The sequence below is a fragment of the Agelaius phoeniceus genome, chromosome 3 (genome assembly GCF_051311805.1).
Source record: "Agelaius phoeniceus isolate bAgePho1 chromosome 3, bAgePho1.hap1, whole genome shotgun sequence".
Lineage (NCBI taxonomy): Eukaryota > Metazoa > Chordata > Aves > Passeriformes > Icteridae > Agelaius > Agelaius phoeniceus.
This window is the reverse complement of record NC_135267.1, coordinates 55,186,017-55,201,702: the sequence shown is the minus strand read 5'-3', so window position 1 is coordinate 55,201,702 and position 15,686 is coordinate 55,186,017. Positions and strand designations below refer to the sequence as shown.

The 15,686-nt window shown below is 35.2% G+C and overlaps 1 protein-coding gene across 3 annotated transcripts in view; it reads right to left on the bottom strand.

Annotated features, from left to right (window-relative positions):
* LAMA2 (laminin subunit alpha 2) overlaps nt 1-15,686 on the bottom strand; it is a 335,441-nt gene that overhangs the window by 242,211 nt on the left and 77,544 nt on the right. For all 3 annotated transcript variants that reach the window (XM_077175288.1, XM_077175290.1, XM_077175289.1), the window contains exons 2-3: nt 12,082-12,252; nt 7,849-7,961 (exon numbers count right to left, since the gene is read on the bottom strand). In XM_077175288.1, the coding sequence (XP_077031403.1) occupies nt 7,849-7,961; nt 12,082-12,252 (284 nt within the window). The remainder of the gene's footprint in view (nt 1-7,848; nt 7,962-12,081; nt 12,253-15,686) is intronic.

The following is a 15,686-nucleotide window of genomic DNA, read 5'->3' as shown; positions in this document are numbered from 1 at the left end:
TTAGTCTCACATCCAACTCAGACAGAGAAAAAGCCTTCTCTAGAAATTGAAAGGCTTTCCAGATTCCTCAAATGGCCATTTAGCACACATTTTTTCTATTACTGTCCTTACAGACAGTGGCTATGATTTCAAATATTCTGCTCAAAGTTAGAACTTCTGCAATTGAAAATGTTGGCCTGGGTGGAAAAAAAATATACTTAGCAGGATTCCACTACTATCAGCTTAGAGAGCTGAACATCTCCCACCATGCCGCAGTTTGCCTTTAATGACAATGTTGCTCCTGTACCTCTCAGCTGCTTCCAACTGAAATTCTGCTACCAGATGGGGAATTTGGGATGAAAGAAACACACACTTGATTCCAATTTTTCTTTTTCCATTGCTGAAAGCAATTTTAGCAGGGCGTCATCAGTCCAGAAAAATTGTAAATACAAAAAGTTGCAGCTACAAATGCCATGCAAATTAAGATATCCACAGCACTTCATGGGAAAAACTGAGAAAGATTTTATCATAGCCAATCATGAAAAGCTATAGGGTGGGTGCCTCCAAACTAGCTGCAAATTAATCTTTTCTGGTTAGGCAAAAATTCACTTTTGTACAATGCTCAGTCCCATTTAGTTAATGCCTGCAGAACATTAATTTTAAAAAAACTATAAAAATACCTGAACTTAGAATAAGCTCAGTTTTCTCCCTTCCATGTATGCAACTGCTGGAGAGGCACAAGTTCTTTTAAGAACACTTTCTTGTCTGTGACAAAAAACATATTGTACTAAGACTTCTCAACTTTTGTTCATGTTATAAGATGCCATTAAAAAAAATTAAAAAAAAAAACAAAACACAAAGTCTATTGAAAGAATGCACTTTATACAATGTCAAACTGTAAAGCACTCAAGTTGTCCAGCTGTTGAATATCTGAGACACATTAAGCCAAATGGAAGGAGTCAGAACCTATGAAGTTTCTGTCAATGTCAACTTTTTTCTTTGTAATTTTCTCAGTTTGTTTTCTCCTTTACCAACTGTCCAGCTGTTTGTGAAGGCCTCAGAAAGAATAGCTGCTTTCTCTTGACTATTTTTGCTGCTCATCATGGGCCTGCTGTATACCAGAATAGAGGGCTGAAGTTAATAATCTCTTTTCACAATACTTTCAAAAAATAGCAGAAAGAAATTTCTCTTTATCTTCTAAAGTTTATCACTTCTTTCCATGGAGGGAGATTATTTTAAGAAAAGGAAAATTTATGAAAATGCCAATATCCAAACTCTTCTTAAAACCTGGACAAGAGGTGAGGACAGAAATGGTTGTTCCTCTATTTTGGTACTTAAAACACCAAAAAAAAAGTCCTTTCTAAAAATTTTTGTAGATCCAAGGACTAATGCTCAGCCTGGGTCTATTAGCATTGAGATTACTCAGAGTGAAGCATTCTTATTTCCTTCAGTGATGTTTCCATGCAGGGTCCTCTCACGAGCTCTCACTTACTCATACCAAATCTGTACATTTTAATGTGCCTATCACAACAGAAGCACTATTTCACAAACATCATCAGCTGCAAAACTTATTTTTTCAAGTAAGCTTCTTCTTCATCATAAACTATTTAAAGATAACATATTTCTTTAATACAAATAACAAAATCTGCTCAAGACTGAGAATCCTATGAACCCCTTACTTATCTTATCAACATTCTCCCAGGCTCCAGAATTTTCTTTAGAACCAAGACAGGTAACAGCACAAAATCAGAACACAACCTCATATTCATGTCAGAATGTATGTGTCACTGGATTCAAAGGAGAATAGCTCTCTTCCTTAAAGCCAAAATTAGCAAAGTGGAATGTATATGTATTACAGACATCCAGGGAAAATAAAAGGTATGTAACCTCAAGAAGAAAATGTATAAATTCTCAACACTGTTCAAAATTTTTGGTACTGTGTATTATGAACTGAATCTGAAAGGATTTGGTCAGTTAGAAATCTTTCTGGCTAAGCAAAAAGCAATAAATTTATGGTCTGATTTAGGGGTGAGCAAGAAAAAATGGGCAAAATAATCCTTTAGATATTCATATAATAAATTATAATACCTCTTCAACCCAGCTTACAGCACTTTGTTTGGTGGGTATTACAATTCATCTTTCAATACAGTGATTTCAGAATGCATTTTAGACAACTCCCTCCATGTACTATTGAACAACTCATGAAAAACTTTCTCTTTTTCAATGCTGTGGGAAAGTCAGCTTGAGCATCTTCACTAACATTTGTTTGTTGGAACACCTAGAAAGCTTCATGCAGCAGCCTCTTCAGGAATTATGATTGGCATAAAGGTGCAGTCTCAGTCATTAACTGGGGAAAAAGATAATTTTATTTTCCTTAGGCTTTTGTCTGAGTGACATCAGTGGGGAAAAGTTTATTCTGAGACAAGAAGGGAGCCCTGGGTAAAATCTGTTACTTATTAGTGTGCACACATTCTCTTCTTACTGCAAATGGAAATCAAGGTAGAAAAATACATAATCTAAAGTAGATTTGTTAATAGCATATAAAACGGGTAGTTCTTAAAAATGTTTACTGTAATGTCAAAATATTTGCTAATGTTCTGTTTGTTTTTGTGATAACAAATAATTTTTTCTAGGTATGTTTGCTATAAATCCTTACTGGTATATTTATATGCAATTTTTTTCTTGTTTTTCTTTTTGAGCTTTTCAAATGCTTTCATTATAAGCTGACTTTAAGTCCAATAGTCTTACTTTTAAAAGATATAAAAATTACATACTAATTAATAATGTAAAATAATTAAAAAGTAATCATAATTTAAAATATTATCAGAAAGGTAAATTACTCCTTTTTTCACCCTATAGATATCTATTTAGCTCATTACCAGAAAACTGTAAAACTAAAGAACTTAAGGGAATCAGTAAAATGTTAAGATTCAAGCCTATGAAGGTAATGAAAAAAAGAAATAAGAAAATAATGAGTATTGCAACTAAAATACCTGTCTAAAGGTTGGCTGTGGACTTTTTTAAAATAGAACACCTAATTCCTTTTTCTTTTTTTAACTGATTCAACAGTCATTTGTATGTTTTTAGTTTCATCTCTTTTGGGCTGTCACTTCAACAGTTCATTTACCACTTAGGTGTAACTGAGCCAGAAAACTGGCTTAGTTTTGAGAGAATTTGTTTTCTGAATTCTCAAATGTCTATATAACTTCAAAATGGAATGAATCATGAGCAAGAAGTAGTAAAAACAAATATTGAGAATGACAGCTCTATGTTGCAGGCTTGGACTGTAGCTCACAGATCACCTTACTCCTTGAGGTTTTACAATGTTGAATCCAACACAGAGTGTTGGCTGCCCCCTCCCCCAAGCTGGAAATAAAACCTCACACAAGCAAGCCAAATCAATCAGAAAATTGATCTGGCAGAAACCACACCGAAAAAAACCCAAAACAGGACATAGTTTTCAGTACCAAGGTACATGTGGTTTCCTGCATGGCAACACAAATGCTAGTGCCAGAACAAGAAGTACAGAAACATCTCCCTCTCAGCAGGGAGGGGAAGAGCAGCAACCAGGGAATTGCAGCGTGATACTCTCAACAGACTTCCAGTTTTTCCACTTTTTTTCTCTTTAGACAAACATTCTTGAAGATGAACAAAACTGCCTGTCATCTGTTGGAGAAAAGTCCAAGTTTGGACTAAACTTCATTTCTGTTAAACTACTTTCTGGTTTGGGAATGAAGAGAAGTTTTAAGCTTTACCTTTACAAAAGCAGTTTTGAAAGCATTTTAAGCCCACAGTTATTAGAAGGTAAAAGAGAAGGAAAATATTAATTGAACACCTGAAGAAAATGCTTGCACATATATAGAAATTTAACACAAAAATACCAAACAGCACTTCATTTTACTATACTGGTTCTTATATCCCAAGACTAAACAGTATAGTTAACTTGCTCTTCATTCTTTTACCTGTTCTGATATTTGATATCAGAAGGCATTCAACAGAAAGCTGGCTGTAATTTTTTCCCCCAATGGAAAATGTATTTGATATTTCAGAGAAGAGAAAATATAACATTAAACCAAATGTTGCCCAGTGATATGCATATTCCTGTATGACTATGCAGCTAATGTGTAAAGACTACTTTAATATGGCTTTGTTTCTCAACATGTTTTGATTCCTTAACCACTGTGTGGTCAACTGTCATAGGTTAAAATAAAAACCTAGAGTTTTGTATTAAAAGATGTTGTCAAATATCATCTGATTTACCTCTTATTTCACTATGGCTGTAACATTACCTTTAGTCAATCCCTAAAGGATTAGTTGAACTGGACCTTATTGTGGGGTTCAACTGTATAAACACCCAAACAATGGATTCCACTAGTAATTTGAAAGCAGATAACAGGGAGATTGTTCCAGAATCCAAAAATCATGCAACTACTTTGAAATGGCCAAGATTCAAAGGTCTGGTTATTTCTTCTTTAAGAAAAAAAAAATAAATTAGGCAGGGATGAAGATTTAGTTAATTCAGGGGTCTCTGCCACCAGTTTGCTGTATGACATAACTCCTGTAATAAGTGTTCTGAGACTGCCTTTGGAAGGGATAGTGACTGCAGTGATTTCTACATAGAGCCAGAACACGATTTTTTAGACTCCTTCCTCCCTTCCTACAGAAGGGTAGGGGACAGGATGAAAAGATAAGGTGAAAGAGCTGAATGCTGTCAGAGCTTAGGGAACTTACAACTGATGAAGTACAGGTGTTTTAGAGAGAAACAGCTACATAGCTGAATCAGTTATTCTTGCTCTCGCAGCTTACAAGGCTCTGTAGAGCGTACTTCCTTCTTCTTCAGATATGTATTCCTGGAAAGCATCACCTGGACACTGAATTGATCCTCCACAGTCCCAAGCAATTAAGAGATAGTTATTAAATCCAGAAATTTCTGCCAGACTATTAACTCTAGGTCCACCTGCGTTCCACACATCTACAATTCACATAAAATACTCCAGCATAATTTAAAAAATATGAAATGCACAGCAAAAAAGTCTAATTCCACATAAATATGCTCCTGGCACAAGCATCTGAGCAGTATTAAGGATATTGCCAATATCCTTGTTCCCTAGAGTAGTTGGGAATTTGTTAATAAAAGTGTCCTGATGTGTGTAGAAATCAGAAACAGATGGGCTGACCACTTCACCTCAAAATGCCAACTGGTTCTCCTGTGAATTTGCCAATTTTCTTTAAAGATACGCTACTAATCTTCCACATCACTGTGAAATTAAATCCAATTGAGGATTTAGAAATACCACGATTACGGGGAATATGTTCTCCCTGGACGTCTAAGCATTTCTGTTTTGCCAGCTCCCTGCTCTGAAATCCCTGAAGAAAAGGCCTATTTTCAGTCCTGCTAAACACCGTACTCATGGGATCTGAAGTACCTCTGTTGCACTTGAACTGCCCAACACTCTCAAGGCAGAGCAGACAGACCCTCCTCAGTCAGCAGGAATAAGTGCTGCAGAACAGCAGATAGCTTCTCTTGGTACCCAGCCCTTCCAAACTTGGATCTACCAAGGTAGCTCAACATGTCACTCTAATCTCCATTTAAATTCATGTGAGAAACTCTCAAAAAAATCTGTATTTTTGACCTCCTATGCACTTGCTGGATGAAAAGCACTGTAAAAAATAATCTCGCATGTACAGGCATGAATGGAGTTCCATAATTTTCTTGTGATATAGATAAGACTTGTCACAATGGCTAAAAAGTGGGAAAAAATGAAGGTTAAGAGCAAATTATCAAAGATGCTCAGTACCAGATAGTTCCAGTTTTCAACTCATATTTTAATATTATATGGAGTAAAAATTTCAAGCATACTTCAATGAATTAGAAACCTAGCCTCCATTATAGATAAAAGCTCTTTGTAAGTATTAAGGCAAAATTCAACTGTTGAGAGAAAACAAGAAAAAATACTACATTTTTCCCAACTGGACTGATAATATTTGGGCTTGTTCTAACATTAAGTAAACATTACTTCCTCTAGTTTATTAGCTAAACAGTATACATTATTTTTATATGGCTTCCCTGCACAACAAAGTAAAAAAAAAGTCACTGCCCTAAAAGGCCAAGCAGTATATAAATGAAGAAATTGTAATTATTTTTCTGATTTTTTTCATGAAATTGGGATTGCTAAAAGCATTCCATGTACTATCATAATTACCAGTAATAACATAAGAACTAATGCATTCCTGCAATTTTCAGTCCATTACTTGTGGATTTGTCATTTATTTCTATCGCACAAAAGGAAGTTGAGCATTTTTATACTTAAAGCAAGAATTCATCAACACAAACATAGCAATTACTGAATCTCCTAAAAGCCAAAGGTAAAGAATGGAATTTCTTTTAAGTGAGATCCCAGAGATATCTGGTGACCTTCACCATTCATAGTGACTCCTACACAAAACAAAAGCTGAAAGAAAAATTTCATATTCCATCGGTTACTTTAATAGTCTATAATGATCTGACTATGAAATTCCTGGATAAGCAAACAAAAACTCATAATACTTCTCAAGACACAAACAACACTTATTCCTCACTGAGCAGTCCAAAAGCCATGCAAATCGCAGCAGACCTTTTAGTACATTTTGGGGAACAATACTTGCTCTGTTCCTGTATGGTGGTGAGTAAAATCCCATGCATTCCTAACTAGATGGGTTACTCAGCTCATAAAGGGTGTGCCAGATAGCGTTAGTGACACAGGGTCTTATCCCACCTCTCTGACATCCACAGAAAACTCAACACTACTTCTATTCCAGCCAACAACAAATGAATGGGCTTAAGAGAAGGTATCAGCTTTAGAGCTGCAGAAGGACTGCCAAGTTTCCTTTGAACAGTTAGTAATAGGACATGGGAAAGAAACAGGGTCAGACTTGATCCTTGTCTCATTTTTAAAAAATAGTAACAAAAAACCCCAAACCCACGCCACACACAGTGCAGCATTCTCAGACCGCTGTCAGCTGGCACATGGAGAAGCCTTTTAAATACATTAGAACAACCCAAACTTTTTCTCCAATATCCTCACTGACCCTTTAGTTGCTAGCTTTCAATACATAAGAAAACTTAAAACTGTCAGAAATTAATAAATTTGCTAATATCTGATAATAATCCAGACAATGAAATAGCAGGGGAAAAACCAGGAGTTCTAAAGCCTAGTTTAAAAGACCTGACCTAAACAACCATACAAATAAAATTTCTAGGGTGATGGAAAACAAGGATGGGAATTTACTTTTTATGCCCCAGAGCTACTTGCATATTAACAGTTCATAAGCTACAAGAGGCACAATTCCTTGCTGTAAAAGCAAACCAGGAAATTAGCTCTGAAAACTTAAAAGACATGTTAAAAAAACCCACAAGCCTCTTTAATGCACAGGATTCTATTCTCAAACTTCTGTAAAAGTTTTAGCTTTCCTGTTTGAAAGAGAAATGCACATTGAATAGTTTTGCATATATAAGGCCAAAAAAGCAGATGTAAGATTGTTTCTGCCATTAGCAATGAGGGCTCCAAAGCCAGAGTGCTAATAACACTTCTACGATTCAAAGGCTCTTCCAGATATAAAAAAATCTCTACCCTACAAGTACTTCAGTTTTACAGATAAAAGTTACTTAAAACTGCATGACTTCCTAAAACTATATATGATTTTTTTTTGGGGGGGGGGCACTTTATGTTACAATGAATGGGTCAGTCATATCCATATGAACAACAGAAAATTATAGGAGAATTTGGTCATGTCTTCATATAGGAGAGCAACACAGAGCAAAAACTTAGATAATCCAGGTGATCTATCATGCAAGAAAGCAAGCCCAGAAACAAACAAATAGAAGCCTACCTGTTGGAGGTCCAATGTAATGGTCACATAATGATACTCAATTCCATTCTGGATACTAGGGCTTTGCCACCAAGTGTTCTTGCCATCAATTGCATTTTCTATTGGGTGTCGTTCTGTTAGAAACGCAGAAACATATAAATTTCAAAACTATTAGAAAATTTAGTTATGTTTAGATCTGAAATCTAGATTTTAAGGCATTCACAGAACTAATTCAAAGGATTCAAAAAGAAAAAAGAATAAACTAATTTTTCTTGTACTCTTGGGTCACCAGTCATGCTTATTATTACTGGAATACTGATCTAATATTAGTTGTTTAATTTTGGTTATGATCACAAGGTCATTCAGAACATCTAATTGCAGAAGGCTCTCCTGATGCTACAGAAAATGCAGGCATTTAAATCAAATAAACACTTCTTACACTCCTCCAAAATTTCAAGTACTGCAAAGTCATCGAACGTTGCAACAGAAACAACAAATCAGAAACCTGAGATATGGTGTGCAAGAAATGCAGAGTTAAAGCAGTACTGGTACTGGCATTTCTAAGACATTTCTAAGCACACCTGGAAATAATTCAGGAAATAATTCACAAATCATTACAGAGGAAATGATTCAGAAATCATTACAGAATATATTCCTCAACTGGAAAATTTTCTGACTCACATACATACATATAAAGGTTTGTTTGGTTATAATCCACATCAAAGTCCAAGATGCATTATTTTTCATGTCTATATTTACTCTGCTGCAGTGCCCCAAATGATTCCTAAATAAGAGGGATACAAATTTATTTACAGAATTGAATTTTTCCTGAATCTCAAGATCTTCTACATTATCCAAGTTTGCTTACTTAGTACTTTAATATTATTAAACTGAGAAAAATCACACTCAATGTTCCCAGGTTATTTTTTGTGTTTCTTTCCTGTACAAAATGGAGAATACCAAAATCAAAATTTTAAAAGGTACAAGGATCTATATTTTGAAGTATCTCATTTTCCAGAGTGAGCCTGTACATTATGAGGAAAATAAACCTAAGGAAATTCATATACAATAAGTTTCTTCTATGCAAGTTCTACTTGCAAGAACATGAATTAGAAGAAAACTCTACTCCTCTTATGAAGGATGACTTTCTAAACTCTCAGGTTTCCTTGGTATAAAACTGGAATATGATTCATTACCAGCTGGGCCTAGAATTGCAAATAATTACTTTATGAACTGATTAATTTACTTATTATTTTAATTATTACTTAAATCAACCAGCCAGATTGATACTCTTTGTATCTCTGTTTTTTTGCTATATCAACCACCTGTGGAGGACAGGAGTCCTAGCTCATTAAGAGAAGCCAGAATGCCTGAACATATTTAAAGACACAATTGAAGGGCTTGGTGGGAGTGAGTGAAGGCATAAAGGCTCAATATTGAAAATGCCAAAAATTTCACTTAAATATTATTCAATGGTATTAGTGGGCAGCAACATTTGCAAGTTAGAATTCTGGTACTACAACTGATAAAGCTATAGGTAGCTTTATATTGAAAAGAAAAGCAAAGCAGACCCCATGCTTTACATGCTATCAGTTCCCACAGCTCCGATCATTTTCTCAAATTTTGGCTTTAAATGAGTGGCAGCAAAAATCAGCTGTAAATCAAATTCAGTGATTTTCGGTGATTGTGACAGAAGTTGTCTAATTGGAAATTTTGATCTAAGTCTCTCCAGATGAAACTGATGTAAAGGTAAATCATCTGAAAGAGGATTGGGAGATGAATCAACAATTAACTGTAATCACCATTATGAAAGTTTAATCATAATTAATTTGAAAATTGATTAATTGCTGGCATGTTTAGCTTATTTAAAAAATAAGGGGGAAAATACAATATTTGTAAAAAGGACTGGATTGCAAATGCAGTTCAAGGACCAATCTCCCTGATGGATGCCAAGAGGGAGAACTTAGAGAGTGAGCCCATCAAACTGTGCACTTTAATTTGGACTCACGTGTGATTAACCAGGGAATTTGTTTTCATTTCCTACTACAGTAATTAAGGGGAGGCACTCCAGACTCACACATTCCAGGGGGATAATTTAAAGTCTGGTTATATTACATGGTTCTCCTATTAACAAGCCATCTCTGTTTAAACAAGGCACTTCCCTTTGCCAAATGAACATTTGAAGACCTTAAAATGAGATATGATTGTAACAAAAGACCAGATATGATGAAGCTGGACTGACTCAAGTTTAGAAGAGAGTAGGAACAAGAGAAAACATAGATATAAAGCATTCAGATGGGTTTTTTTTAATATACACACATATATGTCTGTGTGTATACACATAATTTAGAGTACACTGTCTGACATCATAGACAAGACATAGCAATATCTCTGGTTTAGGTTTGATTTTTGAAATAAGCATGCTTCATATAAGAAAAAAACTTGGGTAATGTGCATGTGTCTCTAAATTCCCATCTGTAAAATAGGAAAGTCTTTTGTACAGTCTCTCTGCCAGCTGGAAGGCTTCCAAAACCAAAATTCTGCTCTGAGTGAAACACACTGCTATAACATAACTGGATATGTCTACTGCTAAAGAATCATACGACCTTCTTCAGAAGGTGGCATTTTCTGTACTTAAAGAAGACATTGAAACTTGGAAAACAATCTGGAAAAAAATAGGTTGTAACTGTCTTCTGATAAATTAAGTAATCTACACTCTGACAATTACAAATAGCTTTGCAAATATAAGATGAGGAGTATATAAGATGAGGAGTAATGGAGCAGAAAAAGAAGGCATCTGAAGTTTGCAATGGACAAATAACTGTCCTCTCAGTGGTGTTTCACCATTAACAATGGGAAATACCAGAATAAAACATGTGAACAGGAGTCTATGATTATTCTGAAGCAAACCTGCATCTCTGTGTAGCACTAGTAAGAGCCCAGGTGAATTTAACAGATATTAAAGCCTCTAAAGAGAATTCACAGAATTGCAATTCATGCAGTTAGAGTTCTAGAAGACAAAACCTATGAGGAGAATGAAAGAAAAGATAGCTTAGTGTAGAAACTAGACAGATCAATACCATCACATCTCAATTAATTAAAATATTTTTTTTAAGGAAAAGGGAATAATAATCCATTACTTGTATTGACGGAACGTAGGAAATAGGTAACATGAATTTCTGCAAGGAGATGCAGATTAGCTATTAGAAAAACACTTTGTTTGGAGCGATGTAATGAGGGAGCCACACTAAAAAGTGTCGCCATGGGAGGAAGTTTCTAAGGAGAATCCAAACAAGCCTCTGTCTGGAAAGCTACAGCCACAGATAGCTTATTCTGTCTAGAACAAGCAGACAGATTAAATGTCATCTTTTTTCTTTTTATCCTGTGGTTTTAAGCACATGCTTAAATGTCATGAGGTATAAATGTATCTGAGCTAAGTCTTATTGAAACACAATTGGAAAAGATAATTGTCTTAATGTTTCTGTGTCTGTGCTTCTTCCAGTGTTTTATCTATTCCATCAAAAGCTGCCTTAAGTATCCCTACATCCTCTACCATCTACAGTGCCTATATACCCATGAAAATCTAATAATGCTAAAGCTGGTCATGTCTTTCACAGCAAGGTTACATGAAATGAAACTTGTATGACTTGACTAGGAAATTTTCTTAGTTCTAATGTTCCCAACTACCAGAAGTAGGCAGATCTGAAGTAGATGATGACAAATTCTTACTTGAAAAGTGATTTTCTTTCCAGGTAATCTTTGAGAAAATAGTGTTAGCAAAAATCAATTTTAATATTAAAAACTAAGCATTAAACCAAGCAGTGCTCCATTACTTTATCTTATTTTTTCTGGCTCCGGGAAAAACTGAATTTACCGGAATTTCAGATATTGCTTAGATTGGCCAAAATTCTCCAGTTCCACAAATAGGTATGCAGGTAAAAGTCAGTTACCTGGTTTTTATTCATGGTTAGTGTCTATCAAAAGAAACAGCAACAGCTGTAGATGCTTAGTTTTTTTAAATCTGAATTTAGGTGCTCTGTTTTTTAGTATGTGAATCAGAAAGTTCTGTGGGAGGAGTACCTATTTCAGATAAAGATTTTTAAATACCTTTGGAAGAGATGGTTAACCTGATTTAAAAAGAGACACACATTTCACAGTAATCAGGCTGATGAACTATTGTTTTGTTTCCTGAATATTTACACCCTTTGGAAAAAAAGTCTTTTTAAAGGAACAAAATGAAAATGGCACACATACGATGTGGAACTCGGCTCCTTTGATCACAAATGCGGCACTGAGGGTTCCTTGCAGGCTGTCCAGGTACGTGTTCAACGAGTTTGCAGTACATTTCCCGCCCCTTTTCGCCACAGGTAGCATTGGTTGTGATGAGAGCATTACTAGCCAGGTTCAGCACTGCAGGAAACAGTCCTGAAAATAAAATAAAATAAAATAAAATCATAAACAAAAGCAACAGAGGCAAAACCAAGGTGAATTTAGCAGAATAATCACAAATTAATGTAACACCTGTTACAACATTAAAGCAAAAGCCTTCATTTTCAACAGCTATGGAAGTAAAAAAAAACAACTTTGATGTGTATCCAGAATTTAGACATCAGAACAAAGCCATTATATTGATGGGTTTCTCCCCATTCTTCTAAAATTCAAATTGCTACCTTCTGGTTATATCATGAAAAACAGCAGGATGCCAAAGGAGAAAGTACAGAAACATACAAAGCATCATAAAATTTTATGTTTCACAATCAAACCTTGTGTTCCTACGCAATTGGCCACTGCAACATTTTACACAATGTATCCATGAAAACTCTTTATCATTCTTCTTTTTTGCTGCTATCTCCATGGAAAAGCTTTTTCTCCATAGACTGCAGCACTTGCATTACACTGTATTACTGTTCTGCTTAGGACTTCATAGATACCTTTGTCATCAGAGCAGCTGGGTAATTCATCCAGCAACATGAATAGCATATGTCATGCTTCCCTTTCCTCAAGAAGAAAATACGACATCATATCCTTTATGGTAGTGCTGTTGTTATTTTTCCAGGTGCACATGCTGAGTGATGTATTATAATTCTCATTCAGCACAGCATTTAAGCACGTCTGAGTGCTCTGCTGAGCAAAGTTATATGTAGCAGTAAGCTATAAAGATTATAAACCATATGAAGAACATTCATTTAGGCGGGTTACTCTCCTTCCCACTAAGTACTGATGAAAACCTTTAAGCCGTAATAAAATTGATCCACAGAGACAAACTGATAGAATGTGTTAAACATATATATTAGTACCCCTCTCATTAAATCAACCAGTTCTGTATCTTCAAAAGCAAATTTGCCATGGCTACAGGTTAAATCAAAAAAGCCCAACCCAAACCAACCAACCAACCAAAAAAAAAAATAGGCTGATGTATGGACTCTTGGGATCACTTTTACATTCATTTTACGACAATTTCAAGTGGCCCAAAAGTCACTCTTTTGCAATTCATCTAGCTTCCAACCCTATTACACTATTATAACCTTAAAATAAGGTTTTAATAAAAACTGAATTGGTCATTATTGAACTCTGATAAAGCTCCCTTTATAATGGCATTTCTTTTTGACCTCCTCAAATGGACAACACTCTTCAACTGACTCCTTTCAGTACTCCTTTAACACCAATCTCCTGCTTGTCTCTGCAATTCACCTGTGTGCCATTTAATTACCAAGCTTGGCTGGACATGGTACAGCTGTCCTTTGAAATTGTCTCATGGTCACTTTAAAACCATGTGTAAATATACTGCTTGAGCAAGAGAGCCAATTAGTTACTAGCCCGTCCAATTTGTGCAGTCAATCAATACTTGAGATTTTATTGACCATATAGCTTGCTCCTTCTGTATAGATTAAAGCTTATTTTCATCACATTTTAAAATCTATACAGTTGTTCTTGTATTTTTATTCACTGCACTCAATGGTGTTTTCTGCCTTCTGTGATGGGGCCACATGGTAAGAATCTGTATAAGCATTAACACAGCAGATGAATTAATAGCTGTGGAACTTCCTATGTTGACTGACAGCCTCATTATTCTCTTTTTAGGCTGTACAAAGTTAATAGTCCAGAAGCCAGAAATCATTTAGTGTTAACAAAGAGTCTGGCATTTGGTTCAGAGCTAAGTATTTTAAGCCCTCAAAAGTGAACCTCATACAAAGGACAGAATGATGCTACATGCAAAGAATTGCAGTACATGGCATCAGGAGAATAAATCCTTCAAGAAAGAGCTGAAAGAGAGCAACCAAAAAGCCTCCAGATTCACACAGCTATAAAAATATTACCTGTTCTATGTCTATCATAAATCATACCATTAATCTAAGTTTTAACACAAACCATAAATGTAAGATACATAAATAAGAGTACTTAAGAAACCCGTTTATTAGAACATAACTTCACCTTTAGGTCACCTCTTTAACATGCAAAGCACCTCACAGGAAAGCTACCAAAAGAGCCTTATCCATAATCGGGCAACAAAACAAGTATTGGGTATTTCACTGAAGAGCCCATGTCAAGATGCCAGCACCTCACAGAGGTGCTCCACACTGAATTCCCCACAGGCTCAGAGTGACAGGCAGAGAGCAAAAGATGTACATTACAGCCAGCACTTCACCTTTTGCTATCGATTAATTCTTCAACCCTGGGGTTTTGACAAGTAGTAATTAATAACTACATATTTGAACTTTTTTTGAAAATCTTTATTTCCAAAGACCAAGGGGCTGGGTTCAATAGGCCTTATGAGTCCCTTCCAACTCAATATATTCTACAATTCTATATTATCTCTTTGTACAGCCCAAAAGAAGGCTTTGCTTTAAAAGAACATTTGATGTGCAAGCCTGAAAGTATGGAAGAAGCAATATTATTCATATTGATTTCTAGCAGTTACATATAGATATATACATTTTCACAACAGAGGCATGACATTCTAGCAATACAGAAGATGAAACATTTTCTTGAAAATTTTAGCTAGGTCTTTTGAATATGAAATAAAAATGTGTATGTTTATGATGCTAATATATCTGGTCACATTTTCTGAGATTCACATGTTAAAACTTCATCTTTCAATCATAAATTCACCAGAATAAAAAAGTCAAGAGAGCTCTACTTAGCACAGTTAATTTCTTTTTACCTTGTTTTTCATTACAATAATCATACACAAAAAATATTTTAAAATTGGTGCACTAGTTTAGCATATCTTCAGTTCAATTTCCCAATGAATTTTAAAGTCTTTTGTCATCAATCCCACCTTGAATTCTATGGGTATCCTCCCATCAAACACTTCCAAAAATATGATCAGCTAAAAATATTACAAAGACTTTTTCTTTCTTTATTGCTAAATGACTTTTGTAAACCTTTGCTCCAGTGAAAAGATGGATAAAATGCCTCTGAGTCACAAACACATCATCTCTATTTTGTGTAGCTCAAGTGCAAGCAGAAAAATTCTCCCTTCAACTGCCAGCTATATCAGTCTTTTCTATCCTTTTTGTCACTGGCATAAATCATATTAGCAATAATTTCTACCTGTTAAAAAATAACAAAAAAATTTTTTTGCAATTGCATGAAGGAGACAGGGAGAAAAGATTGGCTTTCAATTAGGTAGTGGTTTTAGCAAACTGGGTTCAATTTCTGCTTTTCAAAGGACTGCTCCTGTGTGAAGAGAAAGTATCAGATTCTCCCCTGTGAAATGGGCAGTCATCTTTCTGCTCAATACTTTGGTTTTTAAGCATGGAACATATTCCATTAAGATTTTAGTGCATGGAAACCCAATAGAAAGTTTGTTTAGTGTTGGCAGGTGATTAAACTATGAAAGGCAAATAACATAGAAA